This window comes from Sceloporus undulatus, chromosome 1 (genome assembly GCF_019175285.1).
Source record: "Sceloporus undulatus isolate JIND9_A2432 ecotype Alabama chromosome 1, SceUnd_v1.1, whole genome shotgun sequence".
Classification (NCBI taxonomy): Eukaryota; Metazoa; Chordata; class Lepidosauria; order Squamata; family Phrynosomatidae; genus Sceloporus; species Sceloporus undulatus.
Window position 1 is genome coordinate 371,646,738 of NC_056522.1, and position 19,965 is coordinate 371,666,702.

The 19,965-nt window shown below is 41.6% G+C and overlaps 1 protein-coding gene across 2 annotated transcripts in view; it reads right to left on the reverse strand.

Moving 5' to 3' along the window:
• Window positions 1-443: 443 nt before the first annotated feature.
• Window positions 444-19,965, reverse strand: part of MNAT1 (MNAT1 component of CDK activating kinase) — a 184,401-nt gene continuing 164,879 nt past the window's right edge. For both annotated transcript variants that reach the window (XM_042445482.1, XM_042445481.1), the window contains one exon: window positions 444-737. In XM_042445482.1, the coding sequence (XP_042301416.1) occupies window positions 617-737 (121 nt within the window). In that variant the 3' untranslated portion in view covers window positions 444-616. The remainder of the gene's footprint in view (window positions 738-19,965) is intronic.

Below are 19,965 nucleotides of genomic sequence, written 5' to 3' on the forward strand. Positions count from 1 at the left end.
TCATCATTCAAAACAAGGTGGGACAATTAGGAGAGCCGTGTGCCCACCACCTCCTGCCTTCATTTCGTGCTTCAAGGAAGTAAAACCCATTTGTTTGCATTAGGAGAAGGTGGTTTTATGAGAAGAAAAGACTTTGTGCTTATTGCAGAGTGACACCATAAAACTTTAATCAAAATAGCATTTCAGTGCTTGTGCAAATAAAACCCTGAAGTGGTGATAGAAACCGCAGAATTTAATAATAATAATAATAAAGTCTGGCTCTATTTTAAAACTTTTTGCAAGTCTGTTTCTGAAACCTCAAAACACACCAAACAAAATGATTATTCACATCTTCCATTAGCCTCTCAGCAAACCGACTTAGAATGTTTCTCATTCCCACCCTCGCTCCGTGAAAAAAAGAAACTCAAGATACACATGCACACAACCAGTGCTTTTAAAGCAAGTTTCTGTACAATGAGGTTTTTTTTAATACTTAAGTACAGCTGGCTTCACAACTTTTTAAAGGGGGGGGGGAGAGAAAGATGATGGCAGCTTAACTGTAGTGCAGACGGCAGCAATTTTCACCTGAGGTTTTGCTTTGCTTGCTCCACTCCAGTCTCGATTACTCAGTCCCAAGCTAGCCAGGATGCCAAAACAGGCCGCTGAAGGCATCTTGAAGGGCTCGATGACAGGCGAGGGAGGAAGTATAGCCACCAGCCAGATCCTGCGGGGAGGCAGCTCGGACGTGGTTTAGATACCTAGAACAAAGAGAGGCATTGTCTGAGCAGAGAGAAACAAACATTTCATCCTCCAGGAGGGGAACCAAAAGAAAAATCCAATTCCTCTGGTTTCCACTGCTGAACGCATTTCCACTAATGCCAAGCTACTCTCAAAACCCTGAAATTGGAAACTGGAGAGACCAAACTGAGGTTTGCTTTCCTTGTTGGATGAATGCATCACATAATTAGAGGAGGTGGGAAAGGATTTGATCTCTCACCTGGTCCAGCATCCTCCTGCCTAGAGACAGGATGGGCCCCAAACCCTGGACCTCCCTCCAAGATGCCTCTCCAAGCTTTTGTGATGGGGGTTGAAACTGTTTTCCAATCATGCTACTCATTATAACTTACATTTTATTACAGTTGATATGATTTATAAATAGATATACAGGAAAATGTCCAAGAATTAAAAAAAATCATTATGATGTACATTTTATTGCAACTGAAATGAGTCAAACAGATGTACAGGGAAATGTCCCAAAAAAAACCCCTATATATTTATATGTAAAGTCATAACCTGCTTTGGATAACCTTTTAGCATACTTACTACATTTGTAAAGAGAAACTAAGAAGGCATCAAACCCCCGAAATTTCTTCAAATACCAATTTAATTTAAAAGTGAGATAGATTTACTTTGGGATGTGTGGTTTGCTGAGCCAGCGTGGCATTGTGGCGTGAGTGCTGGATTATGACTCTGGAAACCAAGGTTCAATTCCCACATCAGCTGTGAAATCCACTGGGTGACTGTGGGACTTCACATGCTCTCAGCCTCAGGGGAAGGCAATGGCAAACCTCCTCTGAACAAATTCTGTCAAGAAAAACCCATGATAGGTTCACGTTAGGGTTACCATAAGTCAGAAATGACTTGAAGGCCCACAACAACAACAAAAGTGTGGTAGGGTGTGTGTGTGTGTGCGTGTGTAGGAACTGAATACAAGATCTATCTTTTGATCCATTTGTATGGACTGCAGGAGCATTGGGTGCTATTAATTGAAATGAGCTCTCCTTAAAACCACTACCACAGTTGTAACGGAATATGCAGAAGCATTCCAACTGGTCAGATGTTTTGTTTTAAAATGACAGAACATGAGCTCTAGGAAGAGAAGGGGCTCTGGTTTGCTGACAGAAATAAGCCAAGCAGAGAAAGTGACAGCCACTTTGGATCCCATAAAAAGGGAAATGTAAATAAAATAAAATATAAATGAGTGTAAATTTTCCGTATGTCTCTGTGTGAAATGTGAATGGCGTTATTACTCTGAGCATATGAATGCACACTTTCAGAAGTATTTACACACACACATTGAGGAGTATTTATACAGTAGTACAAATGGTTTATGTAAGAAAATACAGGCTATAGATCACAGAAGGTGTTATACACCTGCAAATTTAGGTCTGAACAACTATTCCTAAAGTCTACTGTACACCTGAACAACTATTCCTAGAGACTACTTTAGATAATATAAAAAACATCTGGGATATGTAGCCTAATGCTTGCATTTATACACTTTATGTGCTGTTCAGGGAGGAAAAGAAGTTTTTCTACTACTCTAAGCAGTGCACATAGCAATAGTGATTCTGACAACAAAGTGGTGATAATAGAATAAAGAAGAGCCAACAAATTTGATCCAAAACCCAAGAAATTCCCATGGTCGGAAGATGAGTTAGTGTTGGACTGGGGGGTCAGCCTGTCTTGGATCGGATAGCAACCCCTTAAAGGAAGTCAGGCTTGCACTCTAAGGGTACATCAAACTGCCCCACTGGTTTTTAAAATTGGCTTTACCTGTTTGACTTGTCTGTTTTGACTTCTCACAGAGTCACAGAACTGTGGAATTGGAAAGGATCCCAAGGGTCATCCAGTCTAAGCCCCTGTTAATTCTTTGTTGTTGTTGTTGTTGTTGTTGATTGTGTAAATTATGGTGGAGTTCCTTGGTCCTAAAGTACCCTACAGCACTGTGAGCACTGCAAATGCAGGTATAGGATATGAATAAAACAAACTTTCTGCAAACAATTAAACTGTAAGGTCAAGATCCTATTCACTGCTTGCTCAGCATAAAATGATTCCAGCCAATGGTTTAGAAATACCTTAATAAAATAAATATAGAATAAAAATAAACTATAACAGAGAGACAGAGAAACTCTCTAGCTATTGCCAAGTTTTAAAGCCCCAATTCAGGTATTATACAGTTACCATAACATTATGGACTCCCATAAATGGCCTCAGAGATCTGGTTGTTGGGTAGGTTTCATACGTGTTTTTAAAAACCAAGACTATGTTTTGCATTGAACTAAGGCCAACAAGCATGAAAAATCTGTGAACATGCTCATGCCGGCATGAAATTTTATTATTTTTATTGAACTGTTTTTAATTAATTTTGTATGGTTTATTGTTGTATTGTTGTATAATTGCTGTTCACCGCCCTGATTTTAAGAAGGGCAGTATACAAATAAAATTATGATGATGATGATGATGATGATGATGATGATGATGATGATGATGATGTCCTGGACTTCAGCTCCCAGAAGCCCCAGGTAGCATGGCTAGCAGTAAGGGTTGCAGTTCCGAATCTCAATTACTCAAGAAATCCAGAGACCGGGACTTGAAAGGTGGTTATGAAGGAACTAGATAAGATCCTCAAGTGTAAAGAAATATAACTGAATATTAAAGTCAGGATTGTATTTCTGATTTCTACATATGGATATAAAACCAAACAGTGAAAAAACCTGATAAGAAGATAATCAACTCACTTGAAATGTGATGCTGGAGGAAAGTTCTGTGGACACCATGGACAATCCAAATGGCCAATAAATGGGCCCTAGAGTAAATCAATCCTGAAGTCTCCCTAGAAGCCAAGATGACTAAGGCGGGTTACAAACGGCCACTTGGGACATCCTCAGGACGTCCCAGTTTAAAAAACAGGATGTCCCTACTCCTGTTCCACACGGCCGCCACCATCTTTACGTAACGGACGCTGTGCGTCCGCACATCGCGCGGTGCTAATGACGTCACGAGTGCGCCATTGGCGCCTTGCGGTGTCATTAGCACGCCACCAGAAGAAGATCCATTTTGGAGCTTCTTTTTTGCTCCGTAAGGGAACTGCGTGGTTTGGCTGCGGCGGCTCCCTCTCGGAGCAAACAGCAGCGCCGGGAGACCTCTAAATGAAACTATCATACTTTGGACATATCATGAGATTATGTGACTCTCTGGAAAAGATTATAATTCTTAGCAAAATGGAAGCAAAAGGAAAAGTGAGAGACTGGACTAATAGTGGACTGACTCAATGAGAGAAGCAACAGCTGCTCTGAGTTTACAAGACCTGAGCAGGGCTGTTGATGTTAGGGTGACTAGGATGCCTCTCCTCCTTGTTAACTGCCATCAGGTCAACTTTGAATTAAGGCAACCCTATGAATGAGAGACCTCACCCTATTATCAACAGCCCTGCTCAGGTCTGGCAGACCCAGGGCCGTGGCTTCCTTCATTGAGTCAATCCATCTGGAATGCAGTTTTCCTCTTTTCCAACGACCTACTACCTTACCAGGCATTATTGTCTTTTCTAGTGAGTCATGTCTTCTCATGATATATCTGAAGTATGACAGTCTCAGTTTAGTCGTCCTGGTTAAGAACAGTTCAGGCTTGATTTGCTCCAGAACCCATTTATTGGTCTCCTCATTCATAGGGCTACCATATGTCCAAATTAACTTGACAGCAGTTAGTAACAAGTAGTCCCAAATATCTGGAGGATCAAAGGTTTCCCACTCCAGGACTGTGGATCCATCCTCTGACTCTCTCCTTTGTGACTTGGAAGACAAGCCCCCCAAAAAACCAACAACAACCTACTGACTAATCCCTTCCTTCCTCTTATGAACAGGAAGCATCTCACTTACTCATTCCCATGCTTCTGTCCTGGCTATGCAAAGGCATCGCCAGAGGTGCACAGTGGGAGAACTTGAGCCAAACCCTCTGTGGGTGTTTTATATGGTAGGAAGGGAAGTCTTAAAGGGCCCTTCTTGGTTTGGGAGAAAGTATCTGGGAATTAATCACAATAAGCAAGGGTCCTTGGCATCTAGGAGCTGTCTCATGAGCCAAATGGTAATCCCATGAACACCCAAATGGGATCCAGGCTGCCAGCTGCTGAACTTTGTCCTAAAGTGTCACCTTCTAAGTGGACAATTGACTGTCTCAGACACTGCAGTTCTCAAAACTGTAATGCAAATCAGTACCAGCTTTCACAGTTCTGCTGCAAGTCACCAAGATCATCACAACTAGAAGTTTTGATTCATCCCATCTTGGTCCAACTTGCTCCAGGGAAGGTTGAGTCATTCCCTCTCTCTCCACTTGGCAGTTTAAGCGTAAACTTGCAACCCACCCACAGCCTTTTATACATTGTCCTGAGAAACCCAAAGCAGCTGGAGGGCTAGCTGGAGAGCTCACAAGACCACCAGTAAAAGAGCCCAAACACTTGCATCTTCTAATTTACAATGCCACCCGGTTTCCATAAAACAGGTCCGCTTGGGTAGAGGCGATGTTATAAACAAGCAGGAGGCTTCTTGACATTGTAAAAGTGTTTAAAAAAATAAACAAAGAAGGAGGACATTTTTTTAAAAGTAAGAAATTGATTAACTACAGTTTTCCAAAAGGCATTTCTTGCACCTAATACCTAGAATAGGCAGACGTGAGCACTATTTCTAACTAGATTATTTTTTGGAAAGGTGCTAAACTGACAGAACAGGGAAGATGAACATGGTGTTTTCTGTTGAGGTCAGTTATGCTGCAGCATAGATGGGGAGAGAATGGAATGAAGCCCATTTTGGATGGCAGCAGAGGCTCCTCTCCTTGCTTCCCAGGAAAGAGAAACTAACTAAATTAATATAAAATGCATAGATATAACCATGTTAGTCTGTAGAATCAGTACATAGAGAGATCTTGTAGCACCTTTGAGACTAACTAAAGAAAGAAGTTGGCAGCATGAGCTTTCGTAGACTTAAGTCTACTTCCTCAGATGCATTTAATGAATGTAATTAAACCATCCATAAAACTAAAACCAGTTAGCCAGTGTGGTGTAGTGTAGTGGCTTGAGAATTGGACTGCAATTCTAGAGACCAGGGTTTGATTTCCCACTTGGGCATTTAAACCCACAGAAAGACATTGGGCAAGTCACAGGCCCTCAGAATCAGGGGAAGGTAAAGGTAAAGGCAAACTGCCTCTGAAAAAATCTTGCCAAGAAAACCCCATGATAAGTTTGCCTTAGGGTTGCCACAAGTCAGAAATGACTTGAAGACACACACACAACAACAACAACAACAACAACAACAACAACATAACACAACAGTCAGTATAGCAAATAAGGCTCTTCCCTTCAAAACAAGGCCCTTCTCCTCAAAGGCAATCTTCAAAGGCCTGCAGATGCAAAAAAGGACAAGCAAGGTGCCAATGTAACCACTCTAGAAAGAAAATTCCAGAGTCTGGGAGCAGCCACCATGTTTACACAGAGTACATCATTCTTTTAAACAACGTCTAAAACGTGAGTGGGAAATATGTATGCACACAGTTTTGAAGACAGTGCTCTCACCCTAAGGCCCCATACAGACAGGCCAAAATAAAGCTGCTTCAGGTCCCTTTGGAGGTATGCTGTTTAAATGAAGCATGCGTCCTAAGAGTGTGGAAGCTGCACCAAAGCCATGTTCCAGTCCTAAGGACTAGAGCACAACTTTGGCGCAGCTTCTGGACTCTTAGTATGCATTCATCATTGAAACAGCATACCTCCAAAGTGACCCGAAGCAGCTATATTTTGGCTTCCCCTGCTCCCTGAGAACTTGATAAGAGGGTTCAGAAATTGGGCCAGAATCCTGCGATCTAGGAACTCCAATGTGTGTAGGTGCCTTCTAGTCACCTGTCAACTACAGCAACTCCATCACAGGGTTTTCTTGGAAAAGGAATATTCAGGTGTGGTCTTGACGGTTCCTTTCTATTCCCATATTGACCTGACCCAGGTCTGCTTAGCTTCAGCAAAGTAGCTGCATCTTGTGCCTTCAGACCATGTGCAAGGCTTAGGGCTGGATAGATCAGACTGGGCTTTCTCAGTTTTGCATCCATTCATTCTCATCCATGTAGTTCATGTTTGTTTTATTAAATCCACATGAAAACACATAAGCATTTTATAATAAAATCTGGAGTTGATAATAAAATATGCATTTCAATATTTTATTTTTTAAAAAGCCAAAAACAAAAACCAGGGCATTGTGACATTTAGATGGACAAAAGAGTTTCAGTTTGTACAGTTCTGGTTCAAATCAGGTCTGTTTGGTGCCAAATCAAAGTTAAACTAAATTCTGAGGCATTCCTACTAGGGACACAGTTGAAGTCCTCTAGTTCTTGTTTAAAGAAGAAACCCTCTGTCTGTCTGTCCGTCTGTCTGTCTGCTTGCTTACTTGCTTGTTTTTTAAGGAAGAAAATAAGCCAGGGTTCTTTTTGATAGAGCACTATGTCTCTCTTCTCTGGTCTCTTTCAACTCTATGGAGATTGTTGCACTACACTCTAACAACAACAACATCAACAACAACAATAATAAATTTTATTTATATTCCCCACTTCTTTCTTCCACTTTTACTGCTCTGGCGGGATATAAAAATAAAAAAAAAGTTTTATTTATTATTCTCAGCCGGAGAGCTCTTAGGCTCACTAAACTAAACTACAAACCTCAGAAAGCAAGAGGAGACAGCCAAAGCAGTAAAAGTGGAATAGCAGTGCTATAAGAGTATTAGTGTGATACCACCGTATGATTCTAGGATTCTGTGGTTCTAGGATTCTGTAAGATGGAGTTGATTTGAAGGCACACAGAATGACAACATTCAAGTGAGAGGGCCTCCCACCGCTTGCTCTGACCATTTTCCCACTTGACACATAATTACGCAGGGCGAAGCAGAGATAAAGGACAGCCAAGAGCCGGGTGGTTCCTCCCTACCCATCTACACCCCTAATAGCCTCAAACAGCCTTTTACCATCTCTCAGCAGTGCCCCGGGCTATTTTCCCACATGGGAGCTGACAGAATCTCCATCACAGTGGCAAAACCGTATCATCACACTCTGTAATATTGCACTTACATTCCTGATTACCCGCAAGGGTTTTATCCTTTTATCTGGTGGCTTTGGGAAGAAGAAGAAGAAGAAAAGAACATAAACACAAAGGCATCCCTCTTCAAATGACAAAGGGATTGGGTTTGGCATACTTCTTGAAAACCTCCAGAACAAAATCTTGCTTGTTGGAAGGCATGCTGAAATAACTCAGGATGTGTGAATTGTGAATATTTGCTTCACCCAGCCAAATAAGAGGCTTAATTTAATATTTATATGGTGGAATAAGCTGAAAGCTGCCAGACTGAATCCTAGACCAATTGTTGGAGCCAAAGCCAAAGCCAAGGAAACCTCGGCCAGTCATTGCCAGTTTGTAGTTTCCTTGGCTTTGGCACCTGGAGTTGGATTCAAGCTTCCCTTCACCGAGAAGTGGCAGGACACACAAGTCCCACATTCCCACATGTTGCCTCTGATCTTCCAAGGGAGTGAGGGAAGGGAGAGATAGAGACAGATACACATAGAAAGAGAGCAAAATACCCAGGGAGGAGAGAAGGAAGAGGATTTCTAAAGTGCAATCACAGCAGAATGCACTTGCAATCTGTCTTTAGAGTTGACCTTCATACCAAATACACCTAGGCTAGCAGTTGAAGGGGCCATATGAAGTGCATAATATTCATTGTAAGTTGCTATTAACCAGGGCTGACCCTGGTTAGTTTCCAAGATCAGATGGGAACTTTAGGTTATTTAGGCCCTTGGGGTCATCCTTTGCTCCCCTGTTTAAGCAGAGGCTGAATAACTATTTGTAAGGGGCACAGAAGTTACATCTTGCAATACAGATTCTCCACTGAGCAAAATTTGAGTAGATAACCACCACTAAAGGCTATGGATTGTGTTCTCAGCACATTAACAAACATTGCAGCCAGAAAATCGAAAACAGTTTATACTCTACCCAAGGATCTACATTTCTTGAGGTATACCAGAGACCTGGCAGTTCAGGATTTGCTTCCTTAAGGTTCTGCCACCCCAAAACCACACAGTAAGGATCATTTTGCCTCCCTTTTCACATTAATCCACATCTGCGTTGTTTTAATTCCTTTATGACCATCACATCTCTGAACTGGATTCCTGAGGTTTCTGGCAAAGACCCAGGTCTTTTCATGTACACCTTTTACAACATCAACTGAAGGGCACACGGCAGGGTAGGGGGATGTGGTTTGCATGGCTGGACAACTGAAACAGTTTCTAAACATCAAACTCAGCTGGGTTTTCCAACCTGGAGGAAAAACCTGGGCACACTTTAAGCAAATCCAGCCCATGCAGATCTGTAGCTGAGTGGCTCACTTGAATGCTAGCACATTTTGAGAAAGCAGGGAAAAGGTTTGCTTTGTTCCATACCAAGTCCTCTGGTTTTTGTTTGTAGTGGGAGAAGAATAAACCCTCTGTCTGTTTGCTTACTTGCTTGTTTTTTAAGAAAGAAAATAAGCCAGGATTCTTTTCAATACAGCACTATGCCCTCTGTCCTGAACTCGGCCCAAACAAATTCTTTTATGACTTCTCACCCCATCAAAGTCCAGTTGCATATTGATTTCCAACAGCCTTGAGTGGTTTACTCTTATATAGTACTACTTTGCTGGTTAAAGACAAAAAGCCTAACCAATCCTACACTTTTCTCAACAGTTTTATGAGGAGCCTTAAACTTGGTGAAAGCATTGTTAGGTTCTTTATCCAATGTTAATCTAGCATCTGCTGAATAAAATACACATAAGCAAACCAGCACTATTTGCTCATTTCATCAGAATCACAGAGGGCTTCAAAATCATAGAAAGGCCTTAAAAACCACTCAGGTCATTGTCCTGCCATTGCAAGAATCCACTGCTGGGATACACTTGAAAGTTGGGCAACCAATCACCACTTAAATACCTCCAAAAAAAGGGAGTCCACCACCTTCCAAGGGAATCTATTCCACTGTCAAATACCACCTAGAAGTTCTTCCTAAGGTTTGGGTTGAATCTCTTTTCTTGCAATTTGAATTCATTGTGTTGTGCCCTACTTCTGGAACAGTAGTCACATCTTCCATACAATAGTCCTCCAGATATTTGAAATTGACTACCGTATTACCTGTCAGTCTTATCCAGGTTAAACATAGCCAACTCTCTCAGCTGTTCCAAGTTGTTATTGTCATTTTTGACCTATGGTGCCCAGAATTAGATACTATTTCAAATAAGTGTCTGACTACAACAGAATAAAGTGGTATTCTTACATCCCTTGATCTGGGACACGATAGTTCTGTCAATGCAGCCAAGGACTGAACTGGCCTATTTTACAATGCCATCACACTGTTGAGATTGTTGCCTACTAAGACTCTTAGATTCTACTACATTTGTATCCTGCATTTCTCCAATAAGCCCAAGGCAGTGTACAGTATACTGAGGCTCTTATACTTTGGACATATGTGACTCACTGGGAAAAGGCAATCATGTTCAGTAAAGTTAAAAGCTGTAGGAAAAGAGGGAGGCCAAAGTACAGGTGGACTGACTCAGCCAAGGAAGCCATGGCCATGTTTGTAAGATCTGAGAAGGGAAGATGATGACTGGGGTTTAGGAGGTCTCTCAGTCACCAAATTGCCATAAATTGAAATCAACTTTACAACAAGCAACAGAGTGTACAGGGATGAAGAATCCATTCAGTTACACCTGCCAGAGCAGGCTGCTCTCAGGAAAAGCAGAGAGGGCAGGGAGAAATTAATGCATCCACCAGTTCTCCCTGCGCACGCACGTGCACACACACACACACACACACACACACACGTATACCAAAAGTTCCCTCCCAATCACTTCTGTGGCAATATTTTTGTCATATGTGTACTAAGTTTTCAGACAAAAGAGCATTCAGACATCTAGCCCGCTTCAATCTGAAATGGCAGAATTCAGTCAAAGCTTTCCAGCTTGGCTCTTCTGCATGTTATAAACTTCTGGACACTGGGAGAAACTTTAACAGTAAACAACCAACCACGTGCACACTACAGATGATTATTTCTCTCACTCCTTGGCTCAAAGAACTGGCATCGAGATGGTAAAGTGGTTAGTTCTTCATGAGAATGTGGAGGACTGCTGAATTTTCCCTTCAGTGCTGTCTGGAACCAGGCAGTTCTCATTGTGTGAATTTTGCAGAAGGATCATGTACGGCACACACTCCATCTGTAAGTATTTGGCATACAGATGTTTCCCTCCCCAAAATCTGCTCTCCAGATGTATTATGGGCAGCATGGGGAAGATAAGATTTGCTCACCAGTTGTTTGACAGAGTGAGAGAAAGTTGTTCCCTCACTAGCAAATTTTACTAGCTCCCTGATTTAACCTCAGTATTAGAAAGGATGGAGCACAGAGGGAGATGAGGATGATGGAAGAGCACTTATTGAAGTGGGAGGAAAAGATTAAAAGATTGCCCGAAACATAAACATTTTACATCTGCCTTTTTGCCCATATTTCAATTTGCAAAATGTCTTCTTCCCTCAAGTCTAGGGTGGATTACTAGGATGTAAAGTACATAACACTTATTTAGATAAAGTCAATTAAAAACGTAATCCTGCACATCAACATTTAACCCCTTTCCCCAGGCAAACAAATAGTATTCGGAGGGCTGGGCTTTGCTATGTCTCCAGGGAAAGGAAACTCTGCAATTATTCTGACTGCTGATTGATAAAGAGACTAAATATTGTAAGCAAAAGCACAAAGCTCTAGTTCCAATGAGTTTACACACCAAGTTTCAACAGCATGGATTCTGGCAATGGAGATCAGAACAATCCAGTAAATCTGATATGTGAAATTTGGGGCTTAATCTCAGGTATTGGAAAATGGTGACTTTTCTATAATTAGTTTCTGTAAGAGACACCTATAATGCATTATGAAAATTCCCTATAAAACAAAGACATCCTCAGCTTGAATCTCATAACTGCTAGTGCTATGATCGGACAGGGGAACCTTTAAGAGTATCTGTCTTGAGAAAAGTTATCAGTCTGGACATTTTCTTCAACTGTGCTAAAGAGCCACTAACTGGAATAAATTCTGTGCTCCTGCCTCCATAATTTTACTTCTTTCTGAAAAATCCTTCAGAGCAGTATCAAAACCTGGAGTTATTGTCACCACTTGGATCTGAACTGTATAGATTGTATGTTTATACAGGCTGAGTATTCCTCATCTGAAATGCTTGGAACCAGAAGGGTTTCCGATTTTGAATCTTTTCAGATTTCAGAATACTTGCATATACATGAGATATCTTGGAGATGGGATCCAAATCTGAAGACAAAAAATCACTTGTGTTATATATACACCTTATGCACATAGCCTCAAGGTAATTTTATACAAAATTTTAAATAGTTTTAGATAGGTGTCACCATCTCAACCACCCATGAAAAACATTTTGGATTTTGGAACATTAATAAGGGATACTCAACCAGTGTTATATACTATTTAGCAGCACTGCTTTGATTCACCTGCTTGTGAATAAGTAGACTTTCTACATTGTCTGAATTAAAAACTGAGCAGGATCAGGCCTGGAATGGAGATCACCAAGGCATTACAGGTGTTGCTACGCAAACCTCATCAGAATAAATCTTGCCAAGAAAACCCTATGATGAGGCTACCATAAATGGGAGACAACTTGTAGGCTGTTGTTGTTATGTGCCTTCAAGTCATTTCTGACTTATGGAGACCCTAAAGTGAACCTATCACAGGGTTTTCTTGGCAGGTTTTTTTCAGAGGGGGTTCACAACAACAAACACCTTACTACCTTGGGTACTACTTTGGAAAAAAGTATAAGTACACTTGGGAGAAAGCATATAAATGAAGTAAACAGAATAAGTAAATAGTGAAACTGGGGGCTGTATAAATAATTGGGTCATTTCTTCACCTCAACCAGTACGTCCATTGGACAAAATCATTCCTAAAGCCACCAAAGGCAATTCATGTCCTGTCCATTCTTTGAGAGGGAGTTCTGTGAAGGACAAACAAGATGGACCCCTGCACCTCAAACCGCACATGCTGTACTCTTGTAGGATGTGCTTGTGAACAGCAAGGGTAAAGGACACTACAGCTCTTTAACTGGAGATCAAGTGTTTGGGTGGCTACCTCTTTGAGAACTGTGCACAGTGAAATTCTTGAGCACCAATACCTTAATCTTTTAGAGTGTATTCTACTGTAGTGTTCCAGTAATTCATTGGCAAAGTAGAGCTAAAGCAAAAACCGGTAGTGATTTCCCCCCCTGGAGGATGGGTCTTCTTTGAGCTCAAAAGGAATTTTAAAGTGAACACTCTGTATCCCACAATTAAATCCATTCTGAAGTTTGGTGAGAACTTGCAAATCTATTTCTATCAATACAGTAGTACATTTATTGGACATTACATTTGATAATGTATTAACAACAACTGAGCCTTTGGACCTCACTTTCAGATTTATGTACATCTGTCACTGTCTGGTTTGTGCACATGGAGCCCAGTTCAGGGTGAGTCACTTAAGCTTGTTGAAATAAACAGAATTTTAGTTAAATAACTTTTTCTAGATTAGAATTAAAAAGACCCCATGATACAGACCATGCAGAAATGCCTCTCTCTCGTGTGCTTGGGGGCTGGTAGGTCTCACTGATAATTCCTTCTTTGTATATTCCTATTTGCCAATTTCTACCTCTCCAACCTTACTGAAACAGTAACTCTTATTCTGCCAACACTGAAATACTATATTTTGCAAGTTAAACTGATTTCGGCAAAACACACTACCTAGCAATTTGTGCTGGGATTATAGCCAAAGCTTGGCAAAGTTACCCATACTGGCCGAGGAATTCTAGGAGTAGTAGTCCAAAAAGGAAAGCTCTAGTTACATTTATATAATATGATCTTTTTCTATTACTTAACTTAAGCGTTAACGTCAAATCTGGAAACCATGCCTTATGAGAAGCAGCTTAGGGAGCTGGGTGTGGATAGCCTGGAGATGAGAAGGTTAAGGGGTGATATGAAAATCCTGTTTAAATATTTGAAGGAATGTCATATTGAGGATGGAGCAAGCATGTTCTCTGCTGGTCCAGCCACTAGGGCATGGAGCAATGGATTCAAATGACAGGGAAAAGAGATTCTACCTCAACATTAGGAAGAACGTCCGGATGGTAAGAGCTGTTTGACAGTGGAATGCACTGCCTCAGACTGTGGTGGAATCTCCTTCTTTGGAGGTTTTTAAACAGAGGCTGGATGGCCAGCTGTCAAGAGTGCTTGGACTGTGTGTTCCTGCATGACAGCCTTCTTTATTCTACAATTCATATGCTTCAATTTTCATGCGCAGGGGGTGCTGACTTTATGTTAACTTTTTATTTCCTCCCTCTCCCCCCCCCCCCCCCTTTAAGTATCTGGAGTTCTCAACAGGTGCAAATGCACCCTACTGAGAGAGACCTAGGTTATGCTGGGTAACAAATGCCTTTTTAAATTTCTTTTTATTTTAAAAAAAGTCACTGGCGTCTTAGATTACTGCAGTGATCTCATCCCTCCGCATTCCACATGCCATCACTTGGCTGCAGGACAGCGATGGCAGCTCCAAGTAGGTTTTCAGCCTGACAACAGAAAGCACACTGTCCCTCCTACAACACAAAAATGGGAATTTGTTTCCCAGCACACTGAGAAGGGAAGCACAAGTCACTGCCTGTTTCCAGAAACTGCGATCTGACTTGTCAGGGCCTTCTTTTAGGTCTGAACTGCTTCCGCCCAAGGAGAGGCATGGCTTAGCTTAAAGCATTCAGAAATGGCTGAGGCACCTGGCCCCCGCATTTGTCATTCTCTCGAGGTCACCAGCCAGCTGTCTGTCCTCTCAACACCCTGCTTCGCCAAAACAGCCAGCGCATTTTCTGCTGTGCTCAGGTTTCCAGGTCCCAAACCCTCCAGATACAGCAAATCAATCATCCCTCCACAGAAATAACTGCAAGTGAAGCATTTTCACATCCTTGAGAAACAGCGGCTGTGCCTGGCAAGGACACTCCAGTCACAGTCCTTGAGCGGGAATTCAGCAAATGTACTCAGGCTTCATGTGGTGGGGACAGATCACACCTGACAACAGCCACAAAGTTGTGGCTAGATTTAGGCCATGAGTAAATCAGGCGTTGCATGGACTTGGCTTGCTGCGAGCGAGCAGGGTGATGGTGGAGAGAATGTCACTGAATATGATGGCTATTTCTTAACTCCCACTGGCACATAGTTTCTCCCCACCTTCCTTATTTCCATTTCACAGCTGGACACAACACTGTTGGCCATATTCAGGAATGTAAATATATTGTTGAATATACACCAAGGCAATTCTCCTTCTTCCATCTTAATGTAACATTGGCCACTTGAGTTGTTATTGCTCACCTTGTGTTGGTACTGATCCTGTTTCAGCTGCTGAGTGGATCTGCTGTTAGAGGAATGACATGAAACCATGCATGACACCTTGCCCCATTCTTGCACAAGGCCAAGGTTGTTGTTGCTGGTGTTGTTGTTGTGGGCCTTCAAATCATTTTTGACTTATGGAAGCCATAAGGAAACCTATCATGGGAGTTTCCTGACAAGACTTATTCAGAGGAGGTTTTCTGCAGCCATCCTTTGAGGCTGAGAGTGTCTGACTTGCTCAATGTCACCCAGTGGGTTTCCATGGCCATGTAGGGATTTGAACCCTGATTTCCCAGAGCAGTAGTCCAATGCTCAAACCACTACACCACACTGTTCCCTTTTTCTGCCAAGGGAGGGACTGTGGCCCTGTTTACTTGTCCTCAAATTTGGCTTGAAAGGTAAATGCAGGTTGAGTCTCTCTTATCTAAAATGCTTAGAACCAAAGGTTTTTCATATTTCGTATTTTTTTCAGATTTTGGAATATTTGTATATATATAATGAGACCCAAGCCTAAACATGAAATTCATTTATGTTTTATATACACCTTAAACACACAGCCTGATGATAATTTTATACATGATATTTTTAATCATTTTGTGCATGAAACACACACCAAATCATCAGAAAACAAAGATGTTACTATCTCATCTGCCCAAGTGGACTATTTTGGATTTTGGAGTATTTTTGATTTTGGATAAGGAATACTTGAACTATACTGTTGCCTGGGGAGGCCGATGACTCAGTTTAAATGTGATACCAGCTCAAGTCCATTTATTTTACAAGTTCATTTTAAAATTCACACCAAGCCACAAAGTAGCTGATAAATCTACAAGAAAAGCCAAGAGGTATTCCATTTCGGTTTATCTTCAGTGGCAGTTCCCAAGTCAGTGGGGTAGTTAATCTACTCCAAATTTTATTTCAAATGTTAAAGCGACTATGGACAACACTAGACCCATGCCCAAACATGGGCATGGGTCTAGTGTTTTAAATTCTCTTTTAAATTCTGACTTAAACCAGGAGTCAGTTTATTACCCCCACTGTCATGGGAGCCACCAGCTGCCCTTGCTTACCATTTCGAAGGAGATTTGCAATTGGTGTGTGTGTGTGTGTGTGTGTTGAAGAACAGTCTATAGGAATTCACTGCCTCCTTTTTGTCAACATATTATGAATGCTATTATTCTTTGGCTTCTGTTGCACCAAGCACTGGATCTGTTTTTCCTATTTATTACAAAATATGCATAGAAGTCTCTCCGTTTTATCTCCCCACCACCATTGCACCATACCATGATAGAATTTCCAGAGAAAAGCAGTTAAGAGACAAACAAGACAAAGAGAAAAAGCAGGCGGGCAGACAGACAGGGGTTTAGCTTCTTGTTATAATGAAGATGACAAAGAATGACAATGGTTGCATCTGCACTGCAAAAATAATCCAGATTGGGATCACTTTAACTGCCATGGCTCAATGCTATGGAATTCTGGGAACTAATTTGTTGGGGCACCAGAGCTTTCTGACAGAGAAGGCTAGATGACTCAGAAAACTACAATTCCCATGATTCCACAGCACTGAGCCATGCCAGTTAAGGTAAGGTGGTATCAAACTGGATTATTTCTGCAGTGCAGGTGCAGCCAATGTTAAGTTTAGAGGGAACAGGGCTTTGTTTGGAATGCTGAAGCCCAATCCCTGTTTGCAGAGACTATATGCAATTTGGATATTTGGAGTTTATACGTACTGTATACGTATACATATACATACATACATACATACATATATATATATATTAAAGCTGTAAATGCTTGAATCTGAGTGAGAGAGGAAATCTGTGGATAAGGAGGGTAATATTATTTCTCAAAAGAACAAGAATGAAGCCTCCAGGACTGAGCTGGTTGTAACTTTTCACCTAGGGAAAAAAGAAGTGCTACGAAAGTTATACAGGAAAAGTATTCTGCATATTCTGCATATTCTGGAAGAATCCCTCCCAAAAGGGACAGGAACATAACTTTGAGTCACCCATTATGAACTGCTGCTTTCACAATGCTACTCCACCTGGAAATGAGGTTCAAGGCAGGATATAGGTACAAATGTTTGTATATTAACATTTGTAGGTTTTTAAAGTTCGAATGTTCTAGCCATCACAGAAATGATAGCAGATCCTGTCTGATCTTGGAAGGTAAGAAGGATCAGCCCTGGTTTATACCTGGATAGAAGGTGGCCAAGAAATAGCAGGTGCTATATTTCAGAAGAAGGAACTAGCAAAACCACCTCTAAATATTCCTTGTCTAAGAAAACCTTGTGAAATTCATAGGGTCACCTGGAAGGCACATGCACACAGACGCTATGGGGATAAAACCAGTCCATCGAGTGACCAAATACAAAATTTGTCCTTGGTGTTGGCTAATAGGAATTGGCCAATAGCTTCAGTTCCTGTCCAAACAACTGGTTCTCTTAATGGCTGCTTTAGGGCTGTATTGCCAAATTGGAAGAGAATGTACTGAAAAAAGAGGGATCAATTAATGTAGGGACTTTATGCAACCTCTTGAAGGGAGTTAACTACCAGCGCAAGTCACCAATCTGCCATTTGGATTTGCAGGTATCATCATCACTCTCATATGGAAAAAACTGTCAAGAAACAGGCTGAGAGCCGGGTTAGATAATCCACATCCTCATGTGATGAACTATATGTAATTCACAGCTGATCCACTTCATCCTCTCTATGAAGGAGGAAGTGTGTGTACATTATGAAAGGATACACATTAAGAACTTCTTTTTCTATGTGGGAAGGGGAGATTCAAACAGATTCATTTGCACCTTGAAGTGAAACTGGTTTCTTTCATAAGGCATAGTTATAGCAATTTGGTACTACTTTAACAGAGCCTGCTTTATGTGTTGCACTATGGAGACCAGGGTTTGAATCCTGGCTCAACCATGTAAACCCACTGGGTGATCTTGGGCAAGTCACACTCTCTCAGCCTCAGAGGCTGGCAATGGCAAACCTGCTCTGAAGAAACTTGCCACAAAAAACCCATGATAGTTTCACCTTAGGGTGTTCATAAGTCAAAAACAACTTGAAGGCATACAACAACAACAACAAACCACTTTAACTGCATGGCTCCATCCTGAGACATTTAGTTTTGTGAAAATCATCTGCCAGAGAATTCTAGTGACTCAACAAACTACAAATCCCAGGATTCCACATGACTGCTTAAGGGGCATCGGACTGTTGTAATTGTTCAGCATGAAAGGGGCCCCTGTTGGGTAAGAGATTTCCAAATCATGCTGTTCAGCATCTTTTCCAGCTCTTAGCCTTGATAGGGGACAAGGAGGCAGGATCATCTAGCCAAACTGATTATTTTTGTCCCCTGAGACCATCCCAGAAGCAAGCACAGACAGATTGGTTATGACTGAAGACTTAGTATCAGTAGAAAAATCTAGAGCTGAGAAATAGAAAAGAAAACACTGGCATAACTTGGAGTTTCTAAACATATTAGTATGTGGAACCAAGGAAAAAAGGAGCATGCATCCCTATGGATGAAGGAAACCTAAGAAAGAAACCCTATGGAAGGGTGCCCAACACAACAGGCCCTGTCAAAATTAAAGGCTCTTGAGCAACACTATGGTTGTTAGGTTGCTTACTGAAAGCTTTTGGAAAGCACAGAAGTTTGTCATTAAACACTAGGTGGCAGAAGGATCTGTCACATCAGAGCCACCTGCAAATAGAGCAGACATATGTTTAGGCTTACCAGATACATGGGAAAGGATTAAGGAGGATGGGGTCAATTGGAAAGGCTAGTCTTGTGCTCCTGGTTTCTTCCTTTTCTAGACTGTTCCTCTGGTTCTGACATCAACAGGGACAAAATTACTCAGTGATCAAGTCACAAAAACTGCCAGAGTGGGGAAGAAGGGAAACCCAGTGGTTTCACTATCTCTTCCTACATAGCTAAAAATCAGACAGTGGGGAAAATTCACACCCACTCCCATAGGCACTCTTGCAGATCACCTTTCCTCTCCTGTTCCCATTCTGACCTTAAGGGGCCAATGTTGTAGCGCAACCGATGTGTAGTTCTTACCATGAGAATAAGAAATCTTTCCTGATATTTTAATCATCTCCGTGGAATTCACATTCTCCCAGCTCTCAAATCACAATATAATGTTGCTGTAAAATAGAGCCCCTTCCCGCCAGCTGCTAAGCAGGTTTCACAGTAAAGTACGAAGCTGCTTCATACAGAGTCAGGTCATGAGGCCATATGGCTCAATAGTGTCTATACTGACTAGCAGAATTTCAATGAGGAATCTTTCCCAACAAATCTGGAAATGTCAGGGACTGAAACTAGGACCCTTTTGCATACAAAACCTATTTTCTGCCATGGTGTCTCTCTCCTCTAACTTCAGTCATCCTGTTCCGTCATCACTACAGTCCTGAAGATAAGTTGGACCCAAGCCATTTAGGGCTTTAAAGGTAATAACCAACACCTTGTACTGGGCCCAGAAACTAATGGGCAGCCAGTGGAGTGATCTTAAGATTGGTGTTATATGGTCTCTTCTGGATGTACCAAGGACCAATCTGGCTGCCATGTTCTGAACTAATTGAAGTTTCCAGACCAAGCACAAGGGTAGCCCCATGTAGAGTGCACTAGAGAAATCAAGGCATGAGGTTACCAACGCATGTACTACAGTCTCAAGGTCCCTGGTTCCTGTATTGCTATGTATTGTATATGTATTATCCTACTTGAGAGTATGTATTTTCC